The sequence below is a fragment of the Siphateles boraxobius genome, unplaced genomic scaffold (assembly GCF_051911475.1).
Source record: "Siphateles boraxobius isolate OS27281-9 unplaced genomic scaffold, OSU_SipBor_1 22, whole genome shotgun sequence".
Classification (NCBI taxonomy): Eukaryota; Metazoa; Chordata; class Actinopteri; order Cypriniformes; family Leuciscidae; genus Siphateles; species Siphateles boraxobius.
Window position 1 is genome coordinate 23140678 of NW_027508833.1, and position 14275 is coordinate 23154952.

At 37.2% G+C, this 14275-nt stretch overlaps 1 protein-coding gene across 4 annotated transcripts in view; it reads left to right on the top strand.

The window, feature by feature from the left end:
• kif13ba (kinesin family member 13Ba) overlaps window positions 1–14275 on the top strand; it is a 50449-nt gene that overhangs the window by 18894 nt on the left and 17280 nt on the right. For all 4 annotated transcript variants that reach the window (XM_077239169.1, XM_077239171.1, XM_077239170.1 and 1 more), the window contains exons 3-16: window positions 376–391; window positions 513–573; window positions 1226–1318; window positions 2221–2401; window positions 2494–2581; window positions 3211–3345; window positions 6568–6680; window positions 10622–10733; window positions 10861–11073; window positions 11150–11260; window positions 11408–11542; window positions 12953–13083; window positions 13381–13467; window positions 13586–13773. In XM_077239169.1, the coding sequence (XP_077095284.1) occupies window positions 376–391; window positions 513–573; window positions 1226–1318; window positions 2221–2401; window positions 2494–2581; window positions 3211–3345; window positions 6568–6680; window positions 10622–10733; window positions 10861–11073; window positions 11150–11260; window positions 11408–11542; window positions 12953–13083; window positions 13381–13467; window positions 13586–13773 (1664 nt within the window). The remainder of the gene's footprint in view (window positions 1–375; window positions 392–512; window positions 574–1225; window positions 1319–2220; window positions 2402–2493; window positions 2582–3210; window positions 3346–6567; window positions 6681–10621; window positions 10734–10860; window positions 11074–11149; window positions 11261–11407; window positions 11543–12952; window positions 13084–13380; window positions 13468–13585; window positions 13774–14275) is intronic.

Below are 14275 nucleotides of genomic sequence, written 5' to 3' on the forward strand. Positions count from 1 at the left end.
ACACACACACACACACACACACACACACACACACACACACACACACAAGTTTTTAAACTATATATATATATATATATATTAGTATATATATATATATTAGTATATATATATATTAGTATATATTTATATAGTACTCCAGTGTACTTCAAAAAATACCATGGTACTGAATCCTGGTATATGAACAACATGGTATTAATGGTATCATCATGATATCACATTAAAATAAACATGTTCTTATTTTATATTTTGTTATATTATATATTCTAATATTCTATTCTACATGTTTTCTTATACATTTATTTTAAATATTTTTTAACAAGCTCTTATTTTTCCATCTTTTTCCCATATGCGCTCTCTCCTTGGATCAACTTGCAGCAGGGGTCAGCCAAAGGTACAGCACTCATTTCTGTTTGAAACGAAACATGAGTGCATCACGAAAATATGAGTTTGAGTTTGATATGAGCATAACAAACAGAAACTCAAAGTAACCATATTTCTCTATCTCTTTCAAGACCTTCGCCTATGACCACTGTTTTTGGTCGATCGATGAGTCGGAGACCGAGAAGTTTGCTGGTCAGTTTCTGCAAACATTTCTTGAAGAAGCTACTTTGTTTATTTCTTGGTTCAGTACCAAGTATCTCATCTGTATCATCTTGTTATGATGGTGCTGCTGGTGTGGGTGAAGATAAGGTTTTGTTTACACATCAAGCTCATCTGTACTAACAAGGTTTTTCCAGAAAATCTACAATGTGTCACCTTGAAGTTAACAATACAATTACAAAGTTTGGTACTTTTTCTTTGGGACAAAGTGATTCCAAAAAATAATTCTTAAAATGATTTTGCTTTAAGACTATTTGTTTTATGCATTGTTTTATGAATCAGTTAGATGTATTTTGTTGCTATAGGTTCTTTTTTGCCAGTTCTCATTATCAAATGGATGTATAGGTTTTACATTCTGTAATACTTAATTTTTTATTTTACAGTAGGCTATTTGTTGAATTGCGTTACGTTTATTCTATTTATCCCCTTTTCCACATACACATCCTCTCCTTCACATGACGAATCATCCAGAAGAATTCAGTGAAGCCTATTTTAGGACCATGACCTTAATTTAGCTCAATTTTTATTTTAGGGTGAAATATCACTTTGATATGTTCTTTTAAGGTTTGGGGAGATTCAGCCCTAAAGACTTCATTTTAATTGTCATTCAATCATATTTTTACAGGTCAAGATGTAGTTTTTCAGTGCCTTGGGGAGAGTCTTTTGCACAATGCTTTTCAGGGTTACAACGCCTGTATTTTTGCTTATGGGCAGACTGGTGAGTAATATTTTGTACACTGTGACCTTTGCTCATGTTTTCAAAGCACTCTGAACTAGGACTGTGTGATTAATCGTTATTGATTTTCTATTTTGCCTTCCAACGATTATGAAAACAAGATAAATGAGGTAAAACGATTCAGCGGTGCGCTTTCGATCCTCCCTAATCCAAACATAACATCCAAATCAGCTGAATAAGTGTTGTAAAATGCAGTCTACTGTTGCTAAACTGCAAGACGTTCCTGATATTAAACGGTGTCATTAAAAGAAAATTAAGTCGTGAAAGAGATACTGTTTCCCAGGCGGCTTTCTGTACGTGCGCCCCAAGACGGAGCAGAACATGCATAAGCCAAGTATACTGTGGGCTTCAGATTGGCTCCTGAACGGTCAAATAGCCTATACACAAAAACAAAAAGCCGTTTTGGTGAGTGTCCTCGTAAATGCAATCGGTTGTAAACAGTTGAGAAATAAAACGTGTAACAGTAGTCTATATTGGATCCATGCATTCAGTAGTAAAGTGACAGCAGCCCAATATTACTGCTTCAGTATGTGTCATTAATGTTAATCAAACAACAAAGACAATGATAAAATCACTCACTGCTCTTGAATGAATAACTTTTATAGCTTTAATAAGGATTAATCTAAGGATTTAATGTATATAGTGAAGACAATGACGTCTGCAGTATCTGAAAACCACTGCTAATGCATCTCCCTGAAAAACTTAAAGCACTGTTTGTTTAATTAGTATTGTTGTTTTTTTGCATTGTCCATTTTGTTTGTAATTAGTTTTTGTTCTTATTGTATTGCTGAATGTTTACTTTATTGTAATATATTAAAGTAATTATTATTTATATTAAGTAGCATGAGATCATTTCTTGTCTGCTGTGATGTCATTTCCCTCAGGCTCTGGAAAGTCGTACACCATGATGGGTTCAGTGGACCAGCCTGGTTTGATTCCCAGACTCTGCAGTTCTCTGTTTGACCGGACCATACAACACCAGCGAGAAGAAGAGAGCTTCACCGTAGAAGTCTCTTTTATGGAAATCTACAACGAGAAAGTCCGGGACCTTTTGGACCCCAAAGGGTGAAGCCTATTGTGTCTTATGTTAAATCTCTGAGCTGTACTCTGCTGTTAATGTCGATCTTACACAATATCTGTTTGCTTTGTTCCTACAGGAGTCGACAGGCCTTGAGAGTGAGAGAACATAAAGTTTTGGGGCCTTATGTTGATGGTCTGTCCAGACTTGCGGTTGAAAGTTACAAGGTGACAAAATCTTTGATTTCTTTAGTGGGAGAATGACATGCACTTCGCACAATCATTAACCTTTCACCTCTTTTTTTTAACAATACATTCTGTCGTTCGATTAGTCATGTGGTTAATTTATCCCCTCTTTGGGTCTGTAGTTGATGCTGAGCAAATCCTGCTTTAGGAATGTTTGTAGTCAGCTCACGAGATTTTATGTCACTGCTGAAGTTTTTGGTATTATGGAAATCTTAGTCAATGCACAGAATTTGCAGAAAAGTTCCACAGAATTTGATGATTTTTTTTTTATATCCTTTGCTTGTTCATTTTTATTAATTAATGCTGAAGTATATTGCATTTAATTGGATTAAATGTGTTAAATATTTTGGATTAACATATTCTTCCAAACCTAAATCCGTTCTGTAGAATTCCAGATTCCAGAGTGGAAGTCATTTCAAAACCTAAAAACTCATTAGCATTGTGCATGCCTTATTTTTAGAAGCTGTATTCAGGACATCTTTACTGCTTTATTTTTTTTATTTTTTATTTTTACTTGGAACAAAATATAATTGTGTACATACAAGTGTGCAGTTGTTCTGACCTTTAAAATACATCTGAGATTCTAATCATGTCCCTTTTCCAACTCAAAGGACATAGAGTCCTTGATGTCTGAGGGAAATAAATCCCGCACTGTGGCGGCCACCAATATGAATGAGGAGAGCAGTCGCTCGCATGCGGTTTTCAATATCATCCTCACGCACACACTGAAGGACCTGCATTCAGGGGTAAGAACACACTTAAACACACTGTTCTGAAGCTCAAAACTGTTTTGCATAGATTAAGATTTAGATACAAGATAAGACAAGTGGAAAATCACTTAAATGGGTCATACTCTACGTTTCAAGTTTTTTTTTTTTTTTTTTTTTTTTTTTTTTTTTAAGTCCACTTGTAATGTTAATGTTTTTATGCACCATAAAACTCATAATCATGATCATCCCCCCCCCCCCCCCCCCCCATCAGTTTTTGCTATTGTACCCTTTTAGACTTTGGCATGGAAATTAAATTCTTTATGATTGGATTTGCATACCAGCATAGTTTGTTTTTCAGGCTGGGTCAAGTTTCTGAATAATGAATAAAAATTGATATGTAAATGTGGGTGGTCAAATGTTAATATATTCATAACTTTACAATCATGATCTCTGATCTACATGTTTTGCAGCTCCTTATTATAAATGGTCTGGGTGGCCTGGGTTTGGGAGCATTGTGTTGCACGCATCAGAGTCTATCCTCAAACTCTCTTATTTTAAGAGCAAGGAAAACCATGTTTTCCCTGATACATTCCTCTTTAATTGTCTTATTTGATTTAATTTGGTAATAGTTCTGCTTCTGCTTCTGCTATCTGCTGATAAAACCCAGATCTTGAATGTTCCTGCTAGGTCCTCATGAAATAAAGCCAAGTACTGCAGGAAGGGGAAGGTTGAGAGATGAGTCATTGTGTCCTGCCCTGATGATCTCATAGATGGATGTATTTGAATACCTTTTATCTGCTGATGTGGACCTGTGTTGGCACAGTCCAGTGTTCAGTCTAAAATTTTCCCTTTTAGATTTATATGACACCGCCCTTGCTTTCCTTCCGTTCACTTAAATCATTAAAGGATTCTTCCTATTTATAATGTTGCATAAGTCGTTTAATTGATTCAGCTTCAAAGATCTCTGTGACTATAACTGTCAATCAAAGCATATAGGTTTGGAACGAGTAAATAAGAAGTGAATTCTGTGAACTTTACTATTTAGTGTACTCTGGCCCACGGTAACATTCTCTTTTCGGCTTTAACGTGAGCATGGGAAGAGCTCATGCAAATAGCAGGAAAATTGATGAATAAATTATAGTGTGTCCGAGTTTAGACGTCAACTGATCTCCTCTGGCGCTGTCCTGATCTCACTGCGCTTTTCTTTTGTGGCGTATGTCATGATCACCTGACTCAACTCATGTCCAGTCCCTTATCTATAATTCATCAGAGCCTGGACCGTGTTGGACACTCAAGAGGTGCACTCAAGACTACAGCAGAGATCTAAACTTAGCATGTTGTCACTAAAACAGAGCAATGATAAAGTATTAGCCTGCATGTACACACATAACAACACACACACACACACCAGGCCCAGCCCTTATGAATGTGGTGTTTGTCAGCTCAGCCATCGATAAGTAATGATGTGTGTATTTTCCAGCGCAGTCATCAGTGCTGCCTTTTGCATGCTGTGGTTTCCCATGCAAACAGCTCTGTGGGGATACACGACTGCTGGAGAATAAGGAAGGGCAATGGATTACCTGATTTCCATGTTCTTTTGTTCAAAATATGTTTAAAACGTATAATAAAAAAGAAAAAAAAAAGAAAGCGATTTTTACATCGTCTTTGCTTGGCCGCGCAAACTCGCCACTATCCAACGCTAGCAGTTCTTCAATGCAGTTGCTTAGGTGTTCTGAGGGGTTAGTGCATAGTTATGTGTTTGCCGAGTTTTTCTTGTTGGTTGTCAGGGTATTTCTACGTTGTTCTGAAGGGTTATGCATGGCTATGTATGTGGTTACTAGGGCATGGGTGCTTGAGTTTCTATGATGTTTTGAGGGGTTAATGCATAGCTATATGGCTGCTAGAGTGTCCTGGGTGATTGGCAGGGTGTTGCCATATAGTTTCTCAGATGTTGTGAGTGGTTAATTCATAGATACACGGTTGCTAAGGTGTTCTGGCTTGTTGTCAGTGTTGCTCTGTAGTTTCTAAGATGTTCTGAGTGGTTAATTCATAGCTAAACAGTTGCTAAGGTGTTCTGGGTGGTTGTCAGGGTGTTGCTATGTTGTTTCTAAGATGTTCTAAATGTGGTTAATTCATAGCTACACAATTGCTAGGGTGTTCTGGGTGGTTGTCAGTGTTGCCCTGTAGTTTCTATTCCAAGTGGTTAATTCATAGCTATACAGTTGCTAATGTGTTCTGGGTGGTTGTCAGGGTGTTGCTATGCTGTTTTTAAGTTGTTCTGAGGGGTAAACGCATATCTATATGGTTGTCAGGGTGTTGCCATTTAAAGTGCTAAGGTGTTCTGAGGAGTTAACTTGCAGATCATTCACATAAAGTTTTAAAGTTGCAGTAGCAAGAACAGCCTGTTAATTCAAAAGGTCAGCAAGAAGGGGGAAATGGGTCATTAAAAAGTAACTTGTTAAGGGGGAGAAAATAAAATGCTACAAAAGTACAGAATATGTCTGTTAGTTGATTAAAGATTAACGAATGAACTCCGGCTCTATATAATTCTGTATTCTCAGCCACTGTGCATTTGGAGCCTGAAGCTTTTGCAACACAAGGACTCTCTTTGTTGTTGTAATGCACTGTAATCTCCGTCCAGCTCCCAGCCCCCCAACAACTTCCCATATCCTCTCGCCTCCCGCCCGCATCTCTTTGCGTCTCCTCTCAATTAAACCTCATCTCTGATGCTCAAACAGGGGGATTGTGTACAGTAAGGTCTGATGCTGGGCCATATAAAGGAACTCCACCCCACATAGTGGTCCAATGCTGTGCAATAGAGAGGAGAACAATGGATGCTTGTCCATGGCCTGCCATAGCCTCTCTTGCCATTGTTCCTTCTTAATATAGGACAGCTCACCAGGATTTGTCCAGCATGGTCATTCATACACAAATTTAATGTTTGAAGCCATTTCCCTGGATTTCTAAGGAGGACAAGCACAGAGAGGCTTGACAACCATGGAAATGTTCAGTAGTGAGGGATTATGATGTTGCTTTTTCCTTAAATTATTTGTTCCCGCCACCGTTAGTTTTCTTTTTATTTCCAGAATAACTAGGCGGTAGGCGCCATTCATGGAAAGAGACATGTAATGAGGTCATGTGACATACTATTAAAAAATAGTAGGCGGTGTATACTCCGCAGTAAGAAGTATGCTTGCTAGTATTACATTTTGAACAGCATTTCTCATTTCTTTTTTTGTACTCTCTTTCTTTCTACAGACAAGTGGGGAAAAGGTGAGTAAGCTGAGTTTGGTGGACCTGGCAGGAAGTGAGAGAGCTGCAAAGACAGGGGCTGCAGGCGAGCGGCTCAAGGAAGGCAGCAACATCAACAAGTGTGTGCACTCTTGTCTCATTCTGCATGATTATACTTGGTCTTTTTTTATTTAGTCTGTTTTGTCTTGGTACTTTTTTCACTTAATGCACCTGGAAAAAACCTACAGAAGGTTTGCATGAATCTTACAGAAGCTGTCAAGAACAAGGTCATATTGCAGTCTGAAAAATAATAACTTTTATTTAACTTGTAAAAAATTTTAACCTAAAAAGGAAGCATAAAAAAGACATTTAAGCTTTTCTGCATTAGGACATAATTTTTTGGAAAATGTTTTGCATTATATTAGATATTATATTATTTATTACATTATATTTTACATTGTACAATAATTATTATTAAATTAATTAATTCCTTTCAATTTAGTATAATGCATTAATTATTATTTAATATTAACTATTTTTTAATTTAACCCTTTGATGCGCAAGCTATGGATACCCCTTCTAATGCGCAACATGGGTCTAAAAAGACCCGTATTCATTTCCTATATTATTTCAGTCATGGCTGAATGTTTCTTTGCTGAATCTTTAAAATATATGTATTTTATCATTTGTTATTCCAGGTATTGATTAAATATCTTGTTTTGATTTCCACAAATCATTATGTTTATGTTTCCTTTCTTACTTTATAAACAAACACAGTTTTTGTATTTCTACATCAATTTAACATACACGGGTCTAAAATGACCCGTATTCATTTGCTATGTTATTTCAGTCATGGCTGAGTGTTTCTTTGCTGAATCTTTAAAATGTATGTATTTTATCATTTGTTATTCCAGGTATTCCGTATTCATTTCCTATGTTATTTCAGGTGGCTTTGACCTATGTTATTTCAGGTGGCTTTGACAGTTACAGATTTTAAAATCAAAAAGGCGGGAAAAAAAGGACCCTAAACACATCGAACCATTTCAGCATAATGGCTTATTCAAGACTATACGGTTCTTAATAGAACTTTTAGGCCTATTACATGTAAATAAGCTAGCATTATTTATCTTTATATATATTTATCTAGCATTATTTATCTATTATCTGTAAGGGGCATTCGGCAACTATTTCATCTTAATAAAACCGTTTAGAAATCATTTGGATGGTTTAATAACCTGTTCTGGTGAGAATGGTGACTTTCCCTGCTCCCCCCAACATTCCTAGGTGGAAAACCAACCTTGCAACATGAGGATTAACGTCCCAGTAAGTTGGAAACAGGAAGTCTTGTGAGAAGCGAGAACGAGCGAGAAACTCAAACTGCTTTATGGCAATTCGACATAAACACACACGCCGCCCTCAATGTGTATGATGTATTACCCACCTCCGTATAGCTCCACATGATAAAGTTGGCCGGCTCCGATAATAACAAATGCACATGAGCAGCGGTAGAAAGGGGGATGAGGGGCCGCAAGTGAGTTTTTTTTACAACATTGTTGTGAAATATACGTCCGACAGCTGTAGGGGGAGCTCGTTGAGAAAACATGCGACAATAAAAGTAAAAAATCAGCGAAGAAATAGCTAGAGTTGCTGAGTTCCCCTTTAAAAACCCATCTTTTTTAGTGTAGCTAACATTAGCTAGCTAGAATAGAATATGTCAACAGCTAGCTAGCTAATAGTATTGGTTATGTTTCTCTTTCTCACAAGTAATTTCTTACTTGTGAGAAGTAAGACATCTCTAGGGTCTTCAAGTGGGCACCTCCCATCCTCAGTGTTTCGTCGACTAGCCCACGACACCTCAAGAGGGCTCGACAGTGACTCTGGCGTCCCAGAGTCACCCCCCTCCATCCCCCACTCAACTCAGCCCAGCTTACTGACCTCTACATCCCTCCTGCTGCTGAGACCTAACCACGATCTCGCAATCTCTCCGCAACCCAACCATATGCGCCAACCTGTTTGATTAAAGCTGTCGAGCCCCACTGGTGCGTTAATATGCAGTTTCAGTGGCAACGGTTCCGTATGACATACCACCTACCGCAAAAACACAATATCTGCCCAACCACCCGTCATTCACGCAATATACATAGGAACGTAATGACTGTAAATACTATACAACCTATACAAATAAACCAACAGACTCTTCAAGTTTTTCAAGAATTCTACGCAACCGTAGCGTGGCGGCCTGTACACAGCCAGCTAGAATCTTTCCGTCTCAACCACAGCCAGTTGCTGCTCCTTTCTGCTGCTTCAGATAAGTTCTTTACTGTGCGACGCAACTCTTGGCCACTGAATCCGACGTCTCTGAGGAACCGGGTTGTAGAGTGTACCACAAAACCTCGACAACCCACTTCCACTGGATAAACCTGGACTCTCCATCCTCGCTGTTCTGCTTCAGTGGCAAGATGAGCATACCGCAGTTTCTTCCTCTCATATGCCTCATCTACCGCATCCTCCCATGACACCGTTAACTCTATCAGTTGAACAATGCGTGCTGATCCAGACCACAAAACAATATCTGGTCGTAGGTTAGTGGTGGCAATCTCAGCTGGAAAAATAAGCCGTTGATCAAGATCAGCCAGCATCTTCCAGTCCCTTGCAGCTTCCAGTTGTCCTGGGCGAGAATTGGTGTTAACACCTTTTCTTGGTGGTTGCTCGCCTGGGCGGAGGAATATTGCCTTCTGCGTGTAATGTTTTGCTAGAACAGGCGGCAACTTATTGGTCATACTACGCTTAATACTATAGTAATAGTATTTATGCAGTAAATATGTTCCTACTTGCAAATATGTGCAAATATCAAAGGTTTCTATATGGGTCATTTTTGACCAATGTATGTAATATTGATGTAGAAATACAAAAACTGTGTTTGTATATAAAGTAAGAAAGGAAACATAAATATAAATATTTAATGAATATCTGGAATAACAAATTATAAAATATTGATCATTTTAGACCCATGTATGTAAAATGTGTTTGTTTATGTGTTTGTAAGAAAGGAAACATAAACATAATGATTTGTGGAAATCAAAAACAAGAGATTTAATGAATATCTGGAATAACAAATGATAAAATACATATATTTTAAAGATTCAGCAAAGAAACACTCAGCCATCACTGAAATAACATAGGAAATGAATACGGGTCTTTTTAGACCCATGTTGCGCATTAGAAGGGTTGCGATACAAAAACTATTTTTATTCAAAAAGTAAGAAAGTAAAAATAAAAATAAGGATTTGTGATGATCAAAAACAAGTTAATTGAGGAATACCTGGAATACTGAATGATGAAATTAATTTCTTGCAAAGATATAGAAAATTAAAACTCAGTCGGGTCTATTTAGACCCATGTGCATCAAACTATTTTTAAAATAATAATACAATTATATGTAATTCAATAATTAAATGAATAATAACATATTATATTATTTATATTTTATTATAATAATTATACAATAATTATTAATATTTCATAATAATGTATTGGAATAATTAGAAGATCCAAAAATCATCTTCATTTTCTTTATAGATAATTTTTTGGGTAAAATGTGAGCCAGATTATTTTGCTTAAGTATCTGAATATCTGAGTCACCCCTGAATGTTTTCCTATAACAAGTCGTTTCCTTTTCTGTTGGATGGGTGCTTTGAATTTTAAAGGGCACATATCATGGAAAATAACTCTTAAAAATACGTCTGATCTTGACTTTTATGTAGACATACTCTTCATTTACAATATGAAGCTCCTCTCTAATACTGTGTCTGGACATTTTAGTCACCTAAGAATGTATTTTGCAACATTGATTTGTGGTGTTCTTTTTTTTCTGTGGCTGAGAGAGGAGTTTTATACTGTGGAGAATCAGTCTTGCTAAAATGGCCACATCTAAGGGCACCGTTTGTTCTGAGGAAGGTTTATAAATCTGGTGAAGGATTTTTGGCCTGCAGGTGCATATATCTCTGTGTTCTGTGTCTCGGCTTGTTTCTCTCTCACTTATTTTTTTTCCATTTCGATCTTTCCTCTCCACACTGGACAGGTCTTTAACCACTCTGGGTTTGGTGATCTCAGCTCTGGCAGACCAGGGCGCTGGAAAGAACAAGAACAAGTTTGTGCCCTACAGAGATTCAGTGCTTACATGGCTGCTCAAGGTATGAACGCTCATTCAGTCCGGTAAACACTAGGAGAGAGAATTTCCACAGAATTATTTTTACTTTTTCCAATCCACTGCCACACACAATTAAATATATAATGTCTGTCCTTCTGGTGTAACCGCAGGACAGTCTGGGTGGAAACAGTCGGACTGCCATGGTTGCCACCGTGAGCCCTGCGGCAGATAATTATGATGAGACGCTGTCAACATTACGCTATGCAGACCGAGCAAAGAGCATAGTCAACCACGCCGTGGTCAACGAAGATCCCAACGCCAGGATCATCCGGGAACTCCGAGAGGAGGTGGAGAAACTGCGCGATCAGCTGACGCAGGCTGAGGTAGACACGTTTTCTTATTGTTTTGTTGCAAAAGTTCAAAAACAATGTTTTAGGAACCTGTCATGTTCCTCCTTAGTCTATGAAGGCGCCAGAGCTGAAGGATAGACTGGAGGAGTCTGAAAAATTGATACAGGAGATGACGGTCACCTGGGAAGAGAAGCTGAGGAAGACTGAGGAAATTGCACAAGTAACCGCCACAATAATTTGCACTGTTTTGTCTGGATCGTAATTTTGTTTATGTCTGGTTACTCTGTAGTTCATGTGCCATAACACCACCAATCAAACAGAAGTAGACACTCATGTTCTTCTCGCATTGGGGTTTTGTTCTACATAGGAAAGACAAAAACAGCTGGAGAGCCTTGGCATCTCCCTGCAATCTTCTGGTATCAAGGTTGGAGAAGATAAGTGCTTCCTGGTCAATCTCAACGCTGACCCTGCCCTTAATGAACTACTGGTTTATTATCTTAAGGTAATGCACAACCAGGACTTTTTTTTCTGGAAGATACTAGAAATGTTTCTGATGTGAGTTTTGTTTATTGTCAGACTTTTTTTTAGTTAAATATAACTAAAAAAATATGTACAATGTAGTTCTTCTGTTCTTGTTGTATTGTAAAACAATTTTGCTGCTATTGAGGTGGGATACGGGTAAGGTTAGGGACAGGTGTGGTGGTATTTGAAGGTTTAAGGGTTGGTTATGGTGTAAGGGAAGGGGCAACAGTGTAATTACAAATGTAATTACATACATTAATTACAGCTGTAATTACATGCAGCTATTTTTAAAAATAAAAACATGTATGTACACAATAAGTCCATTGTATCAAATTATTAGTTTCATTGTAAGTAGTACTTAAAGGCACTTAATATAAAGTGGGACCTAATATGATAATAACACATTGTTAAAAAACTTTTTTATCAAAGAATCCTGGAACAAATGTATTACTGTTTTCAACAAGAAATAATTGAGGACTAAATAAGCATACTAGAAGGATAATTCAGCCTTGCCAACACAGGAAACAAATCACATTTTAAAATATATGAAAATATTTTTTAAATAAAGAATAATAACACCATTTCATTATATTACTCAGGGTTCCCACGGGTCCTTGAAATCCTAGATAATGTGTGAATCTAAAAAAAAAAAAAAAAGTAAGGCTCTGGAAAGTTTTTGAAAATAAACATACATAGATACATGTCCTTAAAAATGCTTGAATTTATTTTGTGCAAGAAGTTTTCAGTAATAAAAATCCATAATATTCCCTCCGGTCCGCTAATGTGTTATTTCGCCAACACTTCGTGGCCTATGCATACTAGCTTGCTTGATTTATGCTAGTTACGTGCATTTAAATGTTACGTCAAGTTGTTCCCGCGTGAGGTACTTTGTGTTGTACGTTGCCATGACATTCATATGTGCACGAAACTACTACGATGGTACATCCACGTTTTACAGACACACCATGAAACATTGCAAAAATAGGCTGAAATTATGTAACCTTACTCTCTCTTGAAATGTGTCCCCACATTAAGTCCTTGAATTTGAGAGTATTAGACTTGGAAAGTCCTTGAAAGGTCATTGAATTTGAAGTTTACCAAGGTGTGGGAATCTAACTGCCCCCAAACTTATGTATGGTGGTATAATAATAATTATAATAATAATCATAATACATTATTGCTATCATATCAGAAACAACAACAATAATATATACCATCATTTTGCTGCCTAATGTAATTTACATCATGGTATAATAATATAATGTACCTGGAGCCTGTCTTGGTACATTTGGTGCTTGAAATAAGGCATCCGTTAAGTTTTTGTCATCGTGCCTTTTATGGATATGGTCTGTGTGGTAGTAACAGTAGTCGATGCTGGGATGTTTTGCAGGAACACACTAAGGTTGGATCAGCAGATTCCCAGGACATCCAGCTGTGTGGAATGGGCATCCAAGCAGAGCATTGTGTCATTAACATCACACCTGAGGGAGCTGTCTTTCTCAATCCTTACAGAAACTCAAGGTAATGCATTAAGTGTTATAATTGTTTGAGATGGGTAAACCAAAAGGTCATATGTTCAAAGCCCAATTCAGTCCATGAACTGAAGAGTGCTTAACCACAGGCTATCTTTGCACTGTGCATGCATACTACATTTACATTTATGCATTTGACGGGTGCTTTAATCCAAAACGATAAATTAGTAATATAAGTTAAAGAATAAAAAAAAAAGTGCTGAAATACAAGTAAATCTTTTTCTATGTTGAGGTAAATGTGAAATCTTAAGTTATTTGAAATAACCTACCGTTGCCTCTGTTGCAGAACATGTGTGAACGGATCTCCAGTCACCAGCCGGCAGCAGCTTCACCATGGTGACCGTATTTTTTGGGGAAACAATCACTTTTTCAGGTCAGTGTTATTACCCCAGACTGAAGAATGTCACGCTGCGGCTTACTGTATTTGTACATGACAGTGCATTATGGTTATCTTCTTTTATGAAGACTCTTTATATTTGTGTTTTGTTCAGAATAAACCTACCGAAGCGGCGCTTAAAGGGTGAGGAAGAGGAGGGTGAGGGAGGGAGCATGAAGAACAGTAACAGCAGTGAACAGCTGGACGGAGAGGGAGATACTGCCAGCGAGGTGTCCAGTGAGGTCAGCTTCAGCTACGAGTTTGCTCAGACTGAAGTCATGATGAAGGCTTTGGGCAGTAACGGTGAGTTTGATCCATTAAGCTATATTAAAAACAAATGCGTATGAAATATGACTTCATTTTAAATATTTTATCTACACAACCATTCAAAAGTTTGGAGCCGGTAAGATTTGTTAATGTTTTTGAAAGAAGTCTCCAAGGCTGCATTTATTGATTACTGATTACAATTTAAACTACCTGTTTTTCTATTTTAATATATTTTAAAACTCAAATCTTATTGCAAAGCTGAATTTTCAGCATCATTACTTCAGTGTCACATGATCCTTCAGAAATCATTCTAATATGCTGATTTGCTGCTCAGAAACGTTTATTATTATCAATGTTGAAAACATTGTGTGCTACTTGATATTTTTGTGAAAACCGTGATGCGTGAAAGTCAAAAGTACAGCATTTATTTGAAATGGTAAATACATTTGTAATATTACAAAATATTACTGTCAATTTTGATTTAATGCATCCTTTCTGAATAAAAATATTAATTTCTTTAAAAAAAAATAGGATTGAC